General features: G+C 35.0%; 2 protein-coding genes and 1 long non-coding RNA gene across 4 annotated transcripts in view; 1 reads left to right on the top strand and 2 right to left on the bottom strand.

The window, feature by feature from the left end:
* The window catches only part of LOC107629754 (phospholipase SGR2), a 13,374-nt gene extending 8,461 nt beyond the window's left edge, over positions 1 to 4,913 (bottom strand). The window contains exons 1-8 of one of the 2 annotated variants that reach the window (XM_021118256.1): positions 4,382 to 4,913; positions 3,808 to 3,908; positions 3,499 to 3,693; positions 2,571 to 2,726; positions 1,775 to 1,846; positions 1,498 to 1,650; positions 970 to 1,020; positions 579 to 749 (exon numbers count right to left, since the gene is read on the bottom strand). In XM_021118256.1, coding sequence (XP_020973915.1) covers positions 579 to 749; positions 970 to 1,020; positions 1,498 to 1,650; positions 1,775 to 1,846; positions 2,571 to 2,726; positions 3,499 to 3,693; positions 3,808 to 3,908; positions 4,382 to 4,595 — 1,113 coding nt within the window. In that variant the 5' untranslated portion in view covers positions 4,596 to 4,913. The remainder of the gene's footprint in view (positions 1 to 578; positions 750 to 969; positions 1,021 to 1,497; positions 1,651 to 1,774; positions 1,847 to 2,570; positions 2,727 to 3,498; positions 3,694 to 3,807; positions 3,909 to 4,381) is intronic. The other variant, XM_016332639.2, reaches the window with a different exon arrangement.
* Positions 15,266 to 17,186, bottom strand: LOC107632571. Its single transcript, XR_002358353.1, has 3 exons — positions 16,252 to 17,186; positions 15,973 to 16,021; positions 15,266 to 15,485 (listed from the first exon to the last, which is right to left on the bottom strand). It is a non-coding gene; the product is annotated as an uncharacterized LOC107632571 (long non-coding RNA).
* Positions 18,347 to 19,277, top strand: LOC107632570 (uncharacterized mitochondrial protein AtMg00810-like). The gene is made up of 2 exons (XM_016336236.1): positions 18,347 to 18,352; positions 18,573 to 19,277. The coding sequence occupies exons 1-2, from the start codon at positions 18,347 to 18,349 to the stop codon at positions 19,275 to 19,277; spliced, it is 711 nt and encodes a 236-aa protein (XP_016191722.1).

Below are 20,115 nucleotides of genomic sequence, written 5' to 3'. Positions count from 1 at the left end.
AACCACACACATACACACATAAAAATACAGCAGATTTTGCAAATTTGCCAAGTTTGGAACTTGACTCTAGTCTATCCAAAGTAATTCCAGCTTTGATTACATATGCTGTATAAATTGCAAAAGATACTTTGAATCCATAACATCAGAACATCATGTAACTCCACAAAAACAAAATCAAAGAGCAAGCCTAAACACTCATCAAACAGAGCAAGTGAAACAGACAACATTTCCACTGTTGCAGAGATCACCAGGAAGATTATGGGATTTCATGCAAGTTTCTAACTATGTGGTACAGCCATACAGGTCATACAAGCCAGGAAATAGTTCTTCGATTCACAATACAAGTCTCAATTCGGTTTAATATGGATTAGCATAGTATCTATGTCAGTTTCGACCATTTTTGCAACATGCAGTCCAATGGATAATCAAGATGAGAAAGAGCTTAACTTTGTATATAAGGAAAATAATGATAAAAGCCTCATAATAATAATAATAATAATAATAATAATAATAATAAATAAAAAAACAGGAAATCTCATATAAGGCTCAGAACACAAAAATGAGAACATGTGAGATACCTGGCATGGTATAAAGAGGACCCTTTGAGTGCCACGTTGGTGATGAGTAAGATGCTGTTCTGCAAGCCTTGCTGTAATATGCCGAAAATTTGCCACATCATCAACCAAATTAGATTTTTCCAGCCTTTGACCAATTCCATGAACCATAAATACCAAGTGTCGAACAGGGACCTACAAACAATTATTATCATACAGCTGATATGTAGCAAACCAATTATGACCAGGGGAAGGCGCATTATATGATCAAATCCAATTCCAAAGGGAAATAAAACTAAGTTTCCAAGTTTTAGCAGGATGGTATGGAGCTCTAGAGACTGACAAGAACACAAAAAGCTAACTGAAAGGGAGAAAAAGAGTATGACGATGAACACAATATAAATGTAGGCTATACCTGTGAGCAGTAATCATCCATCTCCTCCTCCTTCTGTTGCCGTAATTCATCCTGTTAAAATTTGTAAGTTAATAACAATAGAATTGATTTCTATTTGTATGCTTCCAGAAAGAAGAGCCTTGAAGTTTATTCAACAATTAACTGATAATTATCCACAATATTATCCAATAAACTTACTAAAATTTACGATATCAATTGTCATGTGTTGAATATGATACAGTTTCTTATTTTCTACAACAAATCATGCATTAAAGAATAACCAAGAAATAATGGCATCCCTGACATAGCTACAGCAAGATTTATATATCAACATAAGCACGCCTCTGTAATCACAATAATTGAGAAGATAAAATTCCAAGGCAAATTTGCTATCCATAAGGGAAATGAAACGGGTGGGGTGAGTTTAGACATGATTAATGACAAGGAGCAATGACGTCATTTAATCTATGTAACCAATCCCACCTAGTAGGACAAGACCCCCCCCCCCCCTCTCTTCTTCACACACACAAAAAAAAAGAAGAAAAATACCTGGGTTGGTTTTGATGAATCTGATGGTGAGTAACCACGTCTTAGTTTGATTGCATTTCTGCTAAAACTAACAAAACTAGAAAAGCCAGAAGCATCGACACTTAGCCAGGCATCCCAGGTATCATCTTCTCCTGTGAAAAGTGCATGCAGACCCTGCATGATCAACAACAATATAGAATGAAGCACCAGTCATTTACAATTTTAAAAATAAATAAATTCTCTATCTGTAAAACAAAATAAATAAAACATATCATCCTTTTAGAGATATTCTACATACTGGTGTGGAGCCTTGCAAATCAACTCGAGCTGCAAATAGACCTGAAGGTTGAAATGTTCTACGATGCCAAACCTGTAGAAACCAATGAATCGTAAACCTTATACTCTGGGCGAAGGGAAGAACCAAATTGAAACCCGATCCCCCTCTAACCCCCCCCCCCTCTCTCTCTCTCTCTCTTTCTCACAACAACAAAACAAACAACACCCTTCCTTTCCTTCCTTCACACAAGTGTGATGCTAACATGTCCAGGATATGTATTTAGAATCTTCACGGAGTAAAGAGGTTTCCAAGTTTTTTGTTGCACAGCTAATTTGTAAGAGTACCTTTGTGAACTCCATGAAACTTACAAGATTAAGTGTTATCTCTGGCTGTTCTGTTTTCTTTATCTTTCAGGATCATAATACATCCCTTGATCTTATAATCTTTTTCTTGTACAACAATTTCCAATAAATGATAATAAAAAGAGACTAAAGAAATGGAAGTATAATAACAATCTTGGCGTTTTGTAAATAGATTGCAAAACATTGTAAAAGGCGAGAAACAAAATTGTAAAAAGCAGAAGGTAATAACGTACTAAACTGGGATAAACAAGAAAAGCATATCAATTGGACAAAACCCTATCAAACAGCCTTCCAGAAACAATTTGATAAGAACAATAAAATAAAAAAGGAGCAAGAGTTGCACATGGAAGATGATTTTGCAATTCAAATTAGACCCACATGCACAGCAAAAGCCTTTTTAAAATTATGAATAGAATTATTTGTTGGAAAACATTAACACAAACAGTTAGAATGACCTGAGTACGATAAGCAATCTCTAGTTGTTCAGCAACATCTTCACGAATTGGTAGCCAATCGAGCCCACCTTTACGAGCAAACCAATGGCCTCTTAGAACACGTCTATTTTCTCCGTTCCAGTAAACTGGGAAACAATGTCTCTTTGTCAAATCCACCTGCATGGATTGAGAATCACATCCTCAGAAATCAGTTCTAGTTATTTTCAAGCAAGAGAAAAGCCATGTTCCCTCTTTTTTTTCATTCTCTTTCTTTGAATCAAAGAATAATGTCCTAAGAGGAATAGAAGAACAATACAAAAAACACTGGAGGACCTCACACGAGCCCAAATATATATAGCTCCACTACTCAACATGTCCAAGAGGTAACATCCTCTAAAAAGATAATGAACTTTACATAAAGTAGGGCCAAACACTTAATCCTATCCCATAAAACTTGCTTGAGAAAATGCCCATTCTTTTATGTGCTTAATATAATTACTCACCAAAAATATCCCTAGAAGCAAGCAATATATAATAAGTGCTGATGAAAAATTTACGCCAAAAACACTTGATCCTTTCCTATCCTCTCTCTCCGCATTTAGAACCATGCATCAAAAACCAAATAATAAACGACATGCATCATGAAGACATGAAAGAACCTGTTTTTCTTGTGGGGAAAAAGGGTGAATTCAAACAAACATTGTATGTTTTCCAAATTTGTTTTCCATTTATTTTTAATCCACCTTCTAATAAAGTAAGATTAGAAAGCACTATGGTGTTTACCATAAATCACCCAAGAGTAGGAATGATATAGAAGCCACTTCTACCGCAAAACATTAAGGTTTTTCCATTAAAAACTCGCCAAATTTCCTCATATTGTGCTACATAAATCTAGAAAGTTATCATTGAGACCATTATGAAAAGAAGACACAAAAAACAAACAAAATACCTCATAGAGTCCTCCCTTTACAGGGACACCAACTCTCTCTTCCTCAATTTCAAAAAGTTGAAACGACTTTTTTCGCTCCAGCAAAGATTCATTGTGCTGCTTATCTAAATTTGTACTGGTACTTTGTCGTTGTCTTGGGCCTTCACTACATTCTGCATATTCTCTCCACCAACTAGAGAGTAACTCTTCCTCTCTCTACCAATGCATATACAACAAAGAATCTCATTATCTAGAAGTCATCCCATCCATGATTCAAGTAAAAAAAAAAGTAGAAGAAAAAGTAACCAACTATACATTTTATAAAATGACCTGCAAGAATGCTGCTTCAATTGCCAGAGAATCCCTCATGCCGAAACGAAAATAATCACTCTTCCCCACTATCTCTGTGCTCGGGACTGAGGCTGCCAACTCTGCAACGAGAGAGCAGGTGAGTGCAAGTACCAATGCTTCCACATTTTAATGAACAGACAAACAAACTCCGAAAGCATATCAAAAGAACAAGATTCAAAAATGGTGATACGAATCACAGGAAGTTAACGAGTTAAATGACAGTTTATGCTTGGTTTTTCTCAACACGGTTCCTTTTCTTGTGCAACAATTCATCAAACACATCACTTCGTACTTATATATTCACTAAGTCATTAATACACTAAGGCCCTGCAAGCCATTTCTAGCAAAGTTCAATTTAAAAAGCAAAAGCAACATCAGAGTCTCATGCAAGTTAAAAGATCACACTCCTAAAAGTCTAAACCCAAAGCCAAGCACAGCCCTATTGATTTGTAGCTGAACAGTGAGTGAAATGGCCCATAGAGAAACAAATGAAAGAGAAGCATAGTGAAGTATGGATATCAAGATTGCCGAATTGAATGAAGAGAATAGATACCGTTGGGAGCGAGAGGGATCTTGCAGAAGTACCACCTAACGTCACCGCCATCGGAGGGGCTAGAAGTCTGAGCAAGATACTTGTGCCTTGCTTTTGAATGCTCGATCACGTCTTCAAGCCTCGCAATGTTGGAAGGCGTGTTCTTCAGCGAGTCAGGGTCAGGGCTGTTGCTACTTCCCTCAGCGCCGCGGCGGTGCTCTTCCGCTTCCGCCATCGCCCGCCGCCGAGGAAATCAGAACCGATTGGGAGTCCGGGAACGGGAACAGACGGTGGAAGGTGTTGTATTGTTGTTGCGTTCGGTTGGAGTGAGCTACCAATTCTAAAATTGGAAGCGATTCTGTTTCTCTTCCTTTTTCTAATTCCTCTCTTTCTGCTTTGTAAATCAAAACTGAGAGAGAAAGAGAGAAGGGAAGGAGGGAGAATGACAGAGATGGCGTGCGTTGAATGTCAGGTGAATTTCATTTCATTCATCATTTCAAACATGCTATTTTCCATACACCAACAGCCAAACAGCGGTGGCTCTACTAGGGGTGTGCATGGCCCGGCCCGGCCCGAAGACCCGGCCCGGTCCCGAGCACTTTAGGGGCTAATTTGATGTGATTTCATCGGGTCTAGGGCCGGGTATGGGTCTCAAAAGTAGACCCGGTCATTATTTCGGGTCGGGTCCGGGCCATAGCTAACAAATAGACCCGGTATATATTTCGGGCCGGGTCTGGGTCACATCAAACCCGGTTTCACCCGGCCCATGCACACCCCTAGGCTCTACCCAAAATCAAGATTATTACATTAAGAAAATGAATTTATTTTTTATGCAGGAAAATCGTTTTAATGAGAATAATTATTTTTTATATTTATTGATTGTGTATATAATTATATAAAAAATAATTATAATTAACTTTTTTTTATCTTTAAACTCACAATTTTCTAGATAAATATGAGGAGACTATGCCATTTTAATTATAACTCGTTGGATATTACATATTAACTATTAATACCCTATACATTAGTAAATGGCATTGCTCCTTCCATAAAGATAATAGTTATATACATGTATTATATCAAATAATTTAATTAAATATATTGTAATCATATAACAATTTTTAGTTATCATCTTCAATTTTCATGTTAATAGTTATATTCGTGATTCATAAATTCTAAATCGAATATTTTACTCTCAATAATTTTTTATTATTTTAAAAAATAATTGACGTGACTATCATAACACTATATATGTTAAACAAGAACAAATAGATCTCTATTTAAGTACCTGGTAAGTTATTTTGATAAGAGACATAAATCTTTAACAAAAACATCTTAAAACCACCAAATAATATTATTTTAAAGAAAAATAATTTGTTGGGTTAAATACGATTTTATAATTTGTTGGGTTAAGTATGATTTTGATTTCTAAATTATATAGACTAAAAATTTTTTTCTGTTTTATTTTTTTTGCCTACAAAATCATCTTTAATGTTTAACGTAGTTTTAAAATCGTTCTTTTGATCTAGATCTTAAAATTCTAGACTAAATTATCCGTAACAAAAAAAATTATAAAATAAAAAAAACAGATAAACTATTAATAGAAAAAAAAGAACTACAAAAAAGTCATTAATGGAATACCAACAACAACAATACACAATATTCAACAATAATACAATATTCAAATTCAAAAACAACAATAATATCATTTATTGCAATCTAATATTTTAAATTCAACAACATAAAAAGAAAAGAAGAGGAGAAGATCTGAAACCGTTACCTTAACAGGTTTGTAGGAATTCAGTTACCAAAACTACAATTTTTCAACACCCAATAAATCTTTACACCAATAAAACAAAATCCAATCATTAAGGGTGTGTTTGGGAAACGCGTTACAAGAGAAGAAGCACGTTTAGCCTTCTTGAAAGTTTCAATTTTTGGTTTGGCAAATTTTTTATTCATAAACGCAGAAGTGATTTTGCTTTCAAAACCACGTTTACAAGAAGCTACAATTTTAAACTTCTGCGTTTCACCGACGGACTTTTAGCCATCAATACTCCATCTTTATTTACCTTTTACCAACTTTATTCTTTATGCATGTTATTATATTATTTATGGAATTCTTATTATTTTTGTTTACATGAACTCTCTTTTTTTATTATTTATTATTTTTATTTTTTATTAATTATTTATTTGATATTATACACTTTTATAATTGTAATTTTTGTATATTATATTTATTATTATCTTTTCATAATATGATTTATTGATCCCACTAAATAAAGTAAATTAAACAAAGCTAATGAGTTATAACTCAAATGACATAGTCTTCCCATACTCACCTAAAGGTCGCGAGATTTATTTCAATTACTACCAAGATAAATATTTATTTTTTTTTATTATTTTTAGTACTCTCTAAAATTTATATTTTGTTAGTTTTAATTAAAAATATATTTTGCCAATTTTTATATATTATTTTTATTTTAGTGTATAAATATTAATTTTATTATAGAATTAATTAATAAGATCTATTCAATTATCTAAATTAAAATGATAAGATAATATACAAAAATTATTTAAGTTGGTGTCTATTTTAGTAATTTTTTATCTAAAAGTGATTTTGAGTAGTATAATCCAAACAATATTTATTTTACTATAATTCATTTTGATGCAAAAATTACCAAACATAAATCACTTTAACACAAACTTACTTTTCATCAAAATCAAGTTTGCAAAATCAATTTTATTCAAACTCCCGTTTGTAAACTGTAATCCAAACACACACTAAGTTAGCTTCCTGCAAATTCTCAGCAAGGCTTCACAAAATTGAATACCCCTTGAAAGCTTGTTTCAGCTTGGTGGGAGCAAAACCATAGTAACCATAGAACAAAGCACTTACCAGAAATAAGAACTAATAATCAGCATTAATAGAACAACAAGACCAAACATTTATTCAATTTTCTTTAGTTTCAATATTTAATCTGTGCAAGCTAGGTCAAACAATTTTAACAGTGCTTACTGAATTGGTAAAACCAAGCAATCTAGCAAAGAATTAGCTCCAAAACATTCATTCTCCCTTAAAAATCAAGAATGCATCCAAATCAACAAGTAGAACTAACTCAACTGCAAAATCAACTAATCCAGGATCAGAAAAAAAAAAAAAGAAACAAGGAGAAAAGGAAGTGAATTGAAAAGGAAATAGGAAAGAAGAGGGAGGAGAAGGCATTGAAGAAGACCTGAAGAAGCGCAGAGAATGGTCATTGTCGTCCTCGTAAATAGTCAAAACTCAAAAGGCACACTACACGGTTTGGAAAGTGAAAGGACTTTGGTTTCTTGTTCTCGTTGTTGCGCTGCTCCTCGCGAGCTCCATGGTTGTCGCCACTGTTTCTACTTCTGTTTCTTCTATTTTTGCTTCTAACGAAAAAGAAGAAGATATGATGTAATGAAGAAGAAGAAGAAGAAGAAAAAGAAAAAGAAGAGAATAATATTTTGGTCCAAATGACGATTTTAAAATTACATTGAACCTTAGGGACGATTTTGTGTGCAAAAAAAAAGTTAAAAAAAAAATTGGCCTATATCTTAAAGACTAAAATCATACTAATCCTAATTTGTTTTATAATAACATTTCTTAGGATATTATCAAATAATAAAACATGTTAAGAATTTATTTATCTAGTTTGAATATAACAAAATTTATTAAAATTTGGTATGATGATACAATAGAGGGAAAGATTAATAAAATTTAGATCTTCTCATGAGAATAATGAGAATCCAAGTTTGAAGTTTAAAGAGAATGGCTTACATAAGAAGTTAAATATTTTGTTCTTTTACAGGAGTAGCTTATGTGGTACCAAAAGTGTATGGAGCAATGGATTAAATTTAGAGATCGTAATATAAATTCTTTTACCTCAAACCATTGTAAGGCATAAGAGAAGTAAAATTTATGGTCTTTTTCTTGAGGGTGGCTCTTGGACTTTGGAGGTTGAGGTTTTAGAGGCTGAAACAAACTCCTTTTTTAAAAATTTGTTTTCTACGAAAAAAGATATTCATATTGATACTATGGGTATTTTTTTCTCCCTCAACTTAGTCAAGATGAGACTTGTGGACCTGTTACTTTAGAAGAAGTTAGTAGTATGGTTATGGGAATAAATTCCTTCAAATCTCTTGAGCTGGACAAGTTTCAAGCTCTTTTCTACAAAAGAGTTCTTGAATGTTATTAAATTTTGCGTATTGTTCAAAAATCCTTTGCGGGAGAACTTGTCGGGTCGACTGCTTTTGATACTCTTATTGTTTTAATTCCTAAAGTGGAGTCTATGTCTTTTCCAAAAGATTTTTTACCAATAAACATGTGGAATGTGATTTATAAAATCACGACTAAGGTGTTTGTTAACATGTTCAAATCTTTTTTAATTGAGATTGTTTGACCTCTTCAAGGAGATTTTATTCTAGGTAGAGGCATGACAAAAAATATCATTATTGCCAGGAGATTATGTATTTCACGAGGAATACTAAGTCAAGAAAAGATATAATGACTTTTAAGATTAATTTTGAGAAAGTGTATGATAGAGTGAATTTAAGGTTTATAGAGATCTTTGAGACGGTTTGGGTTTTCCAATTCTACTGTAAGTCTTATGATGACTTATGTGACGTCGTCTTCTCTCCCTATTCTTTGGAATGGTAATAAATTACAAAATTTTAATCCAAAAAAAAAAGCTTGAGGCATGGGAATCCTATATCCCCTTACCTCTTTGTACTCTGTATGGAGAATTTGACTCTGTATAAAAAATTTGGCTTGTCTGGTTACTCATATGATCTGAACTGGCTCGTGGATTCCTGTTTTGATTTTGAGGCATGGCTTAAAAATTTCTCATTTAACATTTACGAACGACCTTCTTTTATTTTGCAAAGCTACTACGAAGCAAGTAAAAGTCGTGATGAAGACTCTGGATATGTTCACCAAGGCCTCATGAATGAAAATGATTTTTAGTAAATCAAAGGCGCAATGCTCAAAGCATATTCTCTTGAGAAGGAATAAAGTTGTCTCTAACATCTGCTTTTACTCAAGATTTAGGAAGATATATGGGAATTAATATTGAGCATGATAGAGCAACTAAAAAAACAACTTGGGAGGTGATTGAAAATATTCAATAGAAACTGGCTAATTGGAAGGGATCCTTGCTTAACAATGCTGGGAGGCTTTGTCAGGTTAAATCATGACTTATATCCCTCCTTTATAATATGCAAGTTTCCTTCATCTATGTTTGTGATAAGATAAATTTCTTGGAAAGATCAAGCAAATGACAAAAGATTGCCCTTGGTGAAGTGGGATAGTATTGGAGCTCCTAAGGTTGCAAGAAGGCTTCGTACTTGTGATACCATTATGATAATCTTTTCCTTTTTTTTTTTTACACTGGTTTGAGATTGTTTGAATAATAGGGATAAACTATGGATTCAGCTTCTCTTAGAAAAATATCTCTGGAATCCAATAGATTTTGGTTGCAACCATTTTCAAAATGCTTCTCCTATTTGAAAAAATATTGTTAAAGCCTTTGATATCCTTAAAGATGGTTTCAAGTGGTGAATTGGGAGCCTCTAACAATCTCTTTGGCACGATATTTGGACACTCATAGATTTTTTGAGTGATCTCCTCCTGGATGTTAATATTTCTAAGCTAAATTATACTATTAATGATATTTGGAGGAATGGTGTTTGGGACACTGATAGTTTAACAACTCCAATTTCAGAAGATATTAAGCTGGTTATTCGGCAATTTAGTCCCCAAAACAGTGGTAGTAATGAATCCAGTTAGAGTTAGTGGCCAACAGCTACAAAGCAGTATGGTGCTAGAGAGGATTAGAAGTGGCTAGCTAAGAGCAAATTTGGGTTGAATGATAACAACAGATGGAGATGGGTATGGAAGCTTAATCTACAATAAAAAATTAAGTTTCTTATTTGGCTTGCTTTGCATTCGACTCTTCCAATGGAGAAGTTTCGTTTTAGACACCATCTCTTCGCTATGGATGTTTGTCTAAGATGTAGGTTAGAGAAAGATATGGTGCAACATTGCCTTAGAGATTATGAGAAATTTAAAGTTATTTGAAGGCTGCTGGATCCATCCATTCTTGATTTTGATGGAGAGAGCAACTTTGTTTTTTGGATCCAAAAAAATTTGTGTGGTAGAGAATTACGTTTGGCGCTGGCTTATGGTGGATTTAGAGACATCGTTGCAATGATATCTTTAATTATGATGACCCTTAGACTGATGATAAAGTTGCTGCCAATGCCAGAAATTCGGCAAATGACTTTTGACTGTATACAACTAAGAACTATCTTCTTAAGAATTTGGATCAGCAACTAACTTAGGAACCTCCTCCAGATAATTCTTATAAAATTAATTGTGATGCTAGTCTCGTTTCTGAATTGGGTTTGGCTGGTTTTAGTTGTATTATTAGAAACTCTAATTGTTTGTAGGTGTCGGACTGCTTAGGAACTATGCCACCTTGGAATGTGATATGGCTGTTATAACCCAATTTGAAAAGGCTATAAATCAGTTTCGCATGTTATAACTCGGCTCTAAGCGTTATAACTCATCCAAACATTATAACTCAGATTCGCACATCAAAACAAATATCATAACGTCCTGATATGGTATTACTACTCTTCAATAAAAAATAATTGCTAAAGCATAACTGCTAACACTTCCTCACACATATAAAAGGTAAGGTGCATTATCTGAATAGGGATATACGAATATACATTGAACTAACTTAAGTATCAGAGTGTCTTTTGCAGGTACACTCCCCTTTTTGTTCTCTCCGCACCAAGATATACTCCCTAGACGAAAAGCTCGAACCCTCAAGTCACAAGCTCGGAACTAAAATAGAAGCTCGGAGCCTGCTACTGGAAAGATGAGCTATATCCAGTTAACTCACGTAAGAACAATTGGCCCACCATGGACCCTAAGAAATAAAGCCCTTCCTTCCTTCTTTCCTAGGCCTCAAGATTTCTCTATCCACCTATAGCTGATCAATCGCCTCTCACACCCTCTGAACTACTTCAGATGGTGATTTAGTTACAGCAAGCTAATCAGCGCATGGCGGAAGAGCATCAAAGAATGGCAAACCAAATAATCGAGTTGAGCAATGCTCGGATTGAAAATAATGACAATCATAATGAACGAGCCGAAGATGAGGAGCATGAATCTGACCCAATACATATCTCTAAAACCCAGTGACATGAAAAAGGTCGGCGAGCCGATGAAGAGAATCAACCAAACAATACTGTTGGTCCGTTCGCTGCAGATGTCATGAACTTTCAAATGCTCAAGAGGTTTACTCTGCCTACCAGCTTAACCCCTTATGATGGGTTGGGCGATCCAAGAAAGCACGTCAAGAAATTCCGATCTATAATGATAGTAAACGATGCTTCTGACCCTGTTTTGTGTCGTTGTTTTCCTACTTATTTAGATGGCCCTGCACTTGATTGGTTTTGTTCTTTGCCTGCAGATTCTATTTCTCGTTTTCAGGACTTAGCAAAATTTTTCGAGGATTAGTTTGCTGCGTCTTCTATCTATTTACATGATTCTGATTATTTAAACACAATCAAGTAAGGACAGAATGAAAGCTTGAAAGACTATATTACTCATTTTACAAAGGTAGCAAATACTATACCAGACCTTCACCTCGAAGTGCGTCTGGACGCCATCAAAAGCGGACTTCGACTAGGAAAATTCCAAGAGACGATCACGGTTGCAAAGCCAAAAACACTGGGCGAGTTCCGTGAGAAGGCTAAAGGTCAAATGGAAATTGAGGAACTCTACCAAGCTCGAAAATCAGAGAAAACTCACAATAGCAAAGACGAGGATAAAGATCGGGACAGTAAGAAAGCCTTCAAGCTAACTCCTCGCTATGACTCATATACACAATTTAACACCAAAAGGGACGACATAATCAAGGAGATCCTAAATTCAAAACTCGTTAAGCCTCCCCGGAAGGCCGGAATTATCAGGACACAAAGAACATGGATAAATCCAAGTATTGCACCTTTCACCAAATGCATGGACACACTACTAATGAGTGTGTGATTGCCAAAGACCTATTAGAGTGATTAGCTCGGCAGGAATATCTAGATAAATATATCAGCAGACACATACAAAAACGTGCCACATCCTTTGCCGACCACACCTCCACGGGACAATATTCCCGAGATAAAGAGAAAATGACTCATAATCATCCTGACCAACCATGAGGTATTATTAACTGTATTTCTGGAGGTTTTGCAGGTGGAGGAGCAACAAGCTCGGCCAAAAAGCGAACATACTAAGCTATGCTCTTGGTAGAAGGCAATTTGAATGAGACCAAAACACCTCTTCATTTTCCACAGATGACATTCCAAACGTCTGATTTCAATACAAACAATATAAATCTGGATGATCCGGTTGTCATTTCCATCCAACTAGGAGACCTTTTAGTACGCAAAGTGTTACTAGATCCAGGAAGCAACGCGGACATTCTATTCTATTCTACATTCCAAAAAATGAAACTGAGCAATAATATACTCCAGCCTTCCACTGGAGACCTGATTGGATTCTCATGTGAACATGTCCCAGTATTGAGATCTGTGTGGTTACAAACCACACTGGGTGAGCATCCTTTATCTAAAACTTTGGACGTTCAATATATATTTAGTTGTCGATTGTTTTAGTCCTTATAATTTAATACTTGGCCGACCTTTTTTAAATAAGTTTGGCGTTGTTGTCTCTACAATTCATCTCTGTATTCAGTTCCCTGTGCAGGACGATCTTATCGCGACCATTCACAGTGGCTATCGTAAAGCTCGTCACTGTTACAACATCAGTCTCAAACTACCAAACCGAGCTATAGGAGCTCAAGTGAATAATGTCCATAATTCTGATGAGCTCCTTGCACTTGCAGACCTTGACCCGAGAGCTGAGTTCCTTGAGCGACCAACACCAATGGAGGAACTACAAAAAGTATATTTCACTAATGATCCTAACAACTTTACTTATATAGGCACAACTCTTAGCAAGGAGGAAAAGAGTTCAATTCAACAATTCCTACAACAACATGTCGACCTTTTCGCATGGACTCCTGCTGATATGTTCGGAAATCATCCCTCGATCATTTCTCACAAGTTGGCACTTAACCCATCAGCCTGATCTATGGCTAAAAAAAAAAAACGTAACCTTGGCCTTGAGAAAAAGCAAGCATCTTTAGAAGAAACAAAAATGTTCATCAGTGCTGGTTTTATAAAGGAAATAAGGTTTACGACATGGCTGGCCAATGTGGTAATTATAAAAAAACACAACAGTAAATGGCGCATGTGCGTTGATTTCACCGATCTCAACAAAGCTTGCCCAAAAAATGCTTATCCTTTAACATCTATTGATTCTTTAGTTGATAATGCTTTAGGTTATAAAACCTTAAGTTTTATGGACGCATATTCTGGTTACAACTAGATTTTAATGCATCATTCTGATCAAAATAAAACTGCCTTTATTACTAACTATAGTAACTATTGCTATAAAGTTATGTCTTTAATTATATTATGCCTTTAATTAAAGACATATCAAGAAGCACAAACTATTGCTATAAAGTTATGCTTTTATTTATGTGTGAACTATTTGTGGTTGGGAGAGATCTTGTCTTGGCTTGGGAGAGTGGCGTAAAAGATGTTATTTGTAAAATTGATTGCTTGGATGTTTTCATTTTTCTCCAAAATCTTAATTATCATAATATATGTGAAGAAGCTGATCTTGTGTCTAAAATCCAAGAGCTCCTCCTTCGATAATAGGTCATTCATTTTGATTGGATCCTATGGGAAGCTAATAAGATCGCAGATTAGTTAGCAAACTATGGGACTAAGAGCAACGCTAATAATGTGATTTGGTTAAATCCGACAAATGATCTTCAGCAAATTCTTCATTTGGATATTGAGGTATTTGTGTAGGTTATATTTCTTTCTCTTCGGAGCTATTTGGACAACAAAAAAATAGATGCTAGAGCACGTAGTAGTGTTTGGTAAATATAGTGATATTCTTTAATTAAAATCACGGTTATATTCATAATTTCATATTCTCGTATTATAACTTGAAGAAACTAGATAAAGAGAAAAACAACCTCCTCATTGAAGAAGATTAATTGAGTGGTAAGGTTTGAAAATAGAATTATTTGCTTGTAATTCCTTATCATGTTTAACTAGGTATCATATTGGTATTTTGCATGCAAAAAAATTATGTGTACCAAAAAAATTATCATCATCATCTATTTGTGTGTGTTATTTTATAAATTTTTAATTGTATTTCATATCCTAACATATATTTATATAATAATTGAGTTGGTAACTGATTTTTACACTACAAGAAAACAGCTCTATTGCCACGCTTTTAAAGTGTGGCAAAAAGTTGAAAAAAGCGTGGCGATAGCTTTTCGCCACGCTTTTTGAGCTACTGCCACGCTTTTAAAAGGGTGACCTCTGAAAGGGTGGCGGTTGCTCTATTACCACGCTTTTTTCAACCCATCGCCACGCTTTTTTTTGCCACGCTTGTATGTAAAATATGACCACGCTTTTAAAGCATGGCGACAGAGAGAGATATGGTCACGCTTTCAAAGCGTGGCGACAGAGAGAGATTTGGCCACTCTTTTGAAGCGTGGCGATAGCCAGTGATACGGCCACGCTTTTGAAGCGTGGCAATAGCCTTACAAAATTTTTAAAAAAAATTATTTTTACCTTCACCACCGCAAAATATATTATTTTTTAGTCCTTTTTTATTACCAAACCTACAAATATAGTATGCAATTTTTATTACAAGACAAATCAAACAATAATTAGTGACATATAATTTTTACTATAATTGTTTTATACATTAAAAAACTAATACTCAAATACAAAATAAATCTCGAGTTCAAATTCCATAACTAAAAACTGAAGAAAAATACAAAAATAATACAACTTAAATCCTATGTCCTTTGTTGTTCCTCCTTCCTCTAGCCCTGTCAAACTTCCTTCCTTTAGATCGTACATAAGGCTTGGGGATTTTACAAGCCTTGTCTTGAAATGGAAGTCATAGAAGGCCTTCCCCCTTTGCATAAAGGATACAGAGCATCTATTGCAGAAAATAAAAAAGAACAGTAAGCTCATACAACAATCAAATTCAGAAATAGCAAAATCAACAAGGGAATACAAAATATGTTTAGAAATTTCCTTAACTGGCAACTAAAATTCACTCTCAACTAGAATTACATAGCATGTCTTTGATCATCATAGTAGAAATCCACCTCACAAGAACTTAAAGCAAGAAAAAAACATGACCAAAAGATAATCAATTATAAGAATTCAGTATTTGACGGATTTGGTATGGAAGGTGCTATCAGAAATTCATAAATACTCTTCCAACAGTGACAATAACTAAAGTTCAATATGCATAAATACTCTTCCAACAGTGACAATAACTAAAGTTCAAGATGCCAATAGATTTTACATCTTAGCACAAAGAATAAAGCATGAGGCATATACACATTCATCTGTCACAAAGAATCTCAAGCAAAATATTCAAGGCAGGAAAAGGAAGCCGGGAATATTTGCCGACTTACGATATTTGAGAACTTGGTGGTTGAGCAGGCAAGGATGTCAAACCACCACCTGCATAATTGAATCAAAATCAGTAATTCAATATACAATGATGGAAAAAAAAAAGTAAATTAAAATTCATGATACACATTTAAAATGTGTTAAAACTCTTCCAACAGATGTTTGAATGGTATTATTCTCTAGTGAGAGAATAGATCATTCTAACAGTAGTAGAGATAGAAACCAAGAAATCATAATAATTGAATGTTTAAACCTCAGCATGACTAGTCTTGGAAGACTACCTTGTTCAGCAGAGGAGATGTAGGAGTTAACTGAATTTTGAGGAAGCCATGGTTTGGCAATACCACTATGGAAAGTGGGTTGTAACTGTGCATCGGGCAGAGCAGCTTGCAATGAGCTAAGATCAAGAAACTACAAGTGACATGGCAAACATTATAGATTATAGCAAACTGGAAACAATTTTACAATTTTTGTCTCTTATCCCTTAAATAACATTGTCAAATTTGTATCTTTTAATTATGCAGCAACGAAGTGTTACTACTCAGTTCTAAATTGACATAACTGATAAATGAATGTACTGAACTATATATTATGCAATCAAGTGAAAAAGCAAAATAAAAGCATTAAACATTGATCATACATGTTTTTATCCCACTGGAAAGAGGTAAAAGAAGAATGGTCATAACACACAAATTATATATGATTCACATTTGCACAAAAATCCAGAATTCGAATTATATCAGCTAACCAACTTCTATAGGCAGACTAAAACAACAGATGTAAATACAGAAGAAGCTCAATACCAGCAAAGCCTGAGGTTGAGGTGAAATTAACCATATTTACAAAGCAGAAGAGAAATGCTTAATCAAACTAAGACAGCAACAATGCATGAAACATCAACTGCTAAAACTTCACCGCTCTCAAGATTTAAATGTAAGATTTAAAATTAATTCACTAGTATAAACTACTTTATAAAGCTGTATTTTCTCTTATTATATATAAATTACTAGCAGAAAGTCTATGCAATGCATAGGCCGAAGAATTCTGTAGGAAATTTTTTTAAAAAAAATTGAATTGTCGTATATTGTAGATGCACAAAAATTAACAAAATAAAATAAATTAAAAATAATCTAACATTTAGATGCAAAAATTATTACTATACTAGGTATCATTATTTTGTGTGTTTCTTTGCACTGCTTGTAATTTATGACAAAATAGAGAGAGAGAGAGAGAGAGAGAGAGAGAGAGAATGAGTGATTTGTGCTTCTTGATATGTCTTTAATTAGGTACTAACTTTAATATGCTATAAAAGACCTTGAAATATCCTTATTATGACCTCACCAGGGGCGGAGCTTTAGTTTGATAATGGAGGCCATGTCGAACTTTTTTATGTATATATGGATTATGAGTGGTGAATTATTTGAAGATGATCTAAATTATGTATTATACATTGTTGTGAGCTTTTACAAAATGTTAGTGACATTTTGTCTTTTTTATAATTAAAATATACCAAGACTCTAATGAGTGTTGCTGAAATAACAAGTTTCGACTACTCTTAAACACCACCAGCGAGAGGTAGAGGCCGTGCTAGGGTCAGAACTGGGGGGAGAAGCTATGGAAGTGGCAGAAATTCGAACAAACTGTGCTCCTATTGTGGCAAAATCGGGCACCTAGTTGATACTTGCTATAGAAAGCATGGGTTTCCACCACACTTGAAAGATTCAAAGCGTCAAGAAGTGGCCAAGATCAATAACATTTCATCTGAGAAAATTGATGAAGATGAACAAAAAACAACAAGCAATGAGATATCTTTATATGAAGAGAATGGTGAAGGTTTAAATGTAGAGTTTACTTCAGAGCGAAAGAAGGTCTTGCTCACATTCTTACAACAGAATGGAGCTCAACCAATTCATAGTGTCAATCAGGTTATGAACTCTGCTCAAGATAATGACATAATCATGATCATTGAGAGGTGTCAAGGAGTTCCCTGGGTCGTTAACATAGGGGCCATTCATGTCACATACAACTTAAATCAATTTCACACATATAAACAAATTAAATATATGTCTGACTACCCAATAACTGCATCTTAACCTCACATATTGCGGGTACAGTTATATTTTTAGAATTAGTGTGTCTGACCAATGTATTGTATTTGCCTTAATTTGCTTACAATTTAATATATGTCTCTCACTAATTAAATGCCTAGACTACCAGTTTATGATTAACAGATTTGGATGTGAGATTCAAGATTATCAAACGCAAATGATGATTGGTGCAGCTAAACTACAAAATGGACTATATACTGTGAAAAACAATAAAGCACAAAGCATAATTCACATTGCATTAATTCATCACAGGATGACAAGCGAATAAATGAAGGTATGACTAAAATTTTAGAGCAGATTGTGGCATTTTAGGTTGTAGCATGTCCTACCTAATAGATTGGATGTAATGCAACAATTGTATCTATCCATTGATTCAATGAATAAAGTTAAATTGTCCAAATCTTGTGATGCGTGCCATTATGCAAGGCAGAAACACCTTCCATTCCCTTTTAGCTTATCACATTCAAATGAATGTTTTGGTATGATTCTTTTAGACTAGTAGGGTTAAAGCAGGCAGTAGGCAGTGGCATGAAAAGCTATGTTCCGAACTTAGTGCTTCCGGTTACATACAATCAAAGCATGACTATGCTTTGTTTACTCGAGCTTCAAATTCAACCTTCACAGCAATACTAGAGTACGTGGATAACTTGGTACTTGTTGGAGATTGCTTAAACGAGATAAATAGGATCAAGAAAATACTTGATGATGCTTTCAAGATCAAAGATATAGGAAAACTAAAGTACCTCATTGGGATGAAAGTGGCACGCAGCAGCAAAGGTATTGCATTGTACCAGTGCAATTATGTCCTTGAATTGGTCTCCGAATATGACATGCTCAATGCCAAACTTGTCACAATGCCCATGAATTACTCCACCAAGTTGTCAAAAGATTATGCAGCACTATTTCAAGATGTGTCCTTCTATCGAAGATTGGTTGGAAGATTGCTTTATTTGACCAACACAAGGCCTGATATTAGCTTTGCTGTTAGAAAGCTGAGCCAGTGTCTTGATTGTCCCACCATTGCTCATCATCAAGCTATGCTGTGCGTGTTGAAATATCTAAAGCTCGCCCTACTCGAGGTCTATTCTTTCCAGCATCATCCGACTTGTGTATCACTGCGTACTCCAACTTCGGACTGGGCTGGGTGGCCAGATACATGCAGATTAGTTACAACAACATGCTTCTTCTTAGGAAACTGATGAGTCCATATTTGACGATATATTTTAGCTTGAATTGGATGGATTTCATCATATAAACTCACACTTATTCACTAAGATAGCATACTTTGTGTTTGATCCGTAGATTGAACCTAAATATGAAAACATGCGTTTTTGTGCTTAAATTGAGCAATTTAATCCCACTTTTATTCCATTCGATGCCGTGATATGTTTGATGAGTGATTTCAGGTCCTAGAGGCAAGAATGGGTTGGTCGAAGTGGAAGAAAGCATGCAAAAAGGGAGAAAACATGAAGAAAACAAAGAAGAATAGCTCAGCCTAGTGTGCGTGCGCACAGACATGCGTGCGTACGCACAGCCATCGAATTAGAGCCACGCGTGTGCATGGGCCACGTCGCGCGTCCAATCAAGCATCGCCTGGTGTGCGTGCGCACAACCTTCTGTGTGAACGCACAGGTCGAGAATTTCCACAGAGTGTGCGGACACACACGTCTGTGCGTCCGCACAGGTCCCAGGGCATGCCTCCATTAAAAAGTCATGTGCTGCGCAGTTTTAGGGGTCTCTAGGCCCATTTCTGAAGTGCTAAAGGCTGGTTCAAGAGGCTATATTAAGGGAGCAACAACACATAGCAAGGGGAGCTCACTTTAGATTAGGAAAAAACACATAGTAGGAGTAGGAGTAGTGTAGTATAGAAAATTCTCTCTTGGGTTTAATTAGGGTTTGTAGCATTTTATACTTCAAGTTTGATTTTGGATTATAGCAATTGCATTGTAAGTATTTCCTTAATTTCTCTCTTAATTACATCACTTGTTCTACACTTTTATCTATTTTCATTTCTCTTGCCAATTTATATAGTTTTGC

This window comes from Arachis ipaensis, chromosome B03, assembly GCF_000816755.2.
Source record: "Arachis ipaensis cultivar K30076 chromosome B03, Araip1.1, whole genome shotgun sequence".
NCBI classification, from domain to species: domain Eukaryota; kingdom Viridiplantae; phylum Streptophyta; class Magnoliopsida; order Fabales; family Fabaceae; genus Arachis; species Arachis ipaensis.
Note: the sequence above shows the minus strand (reverse complement) of the source record. Positions and strands in the feature narration are given on the sequence as shown.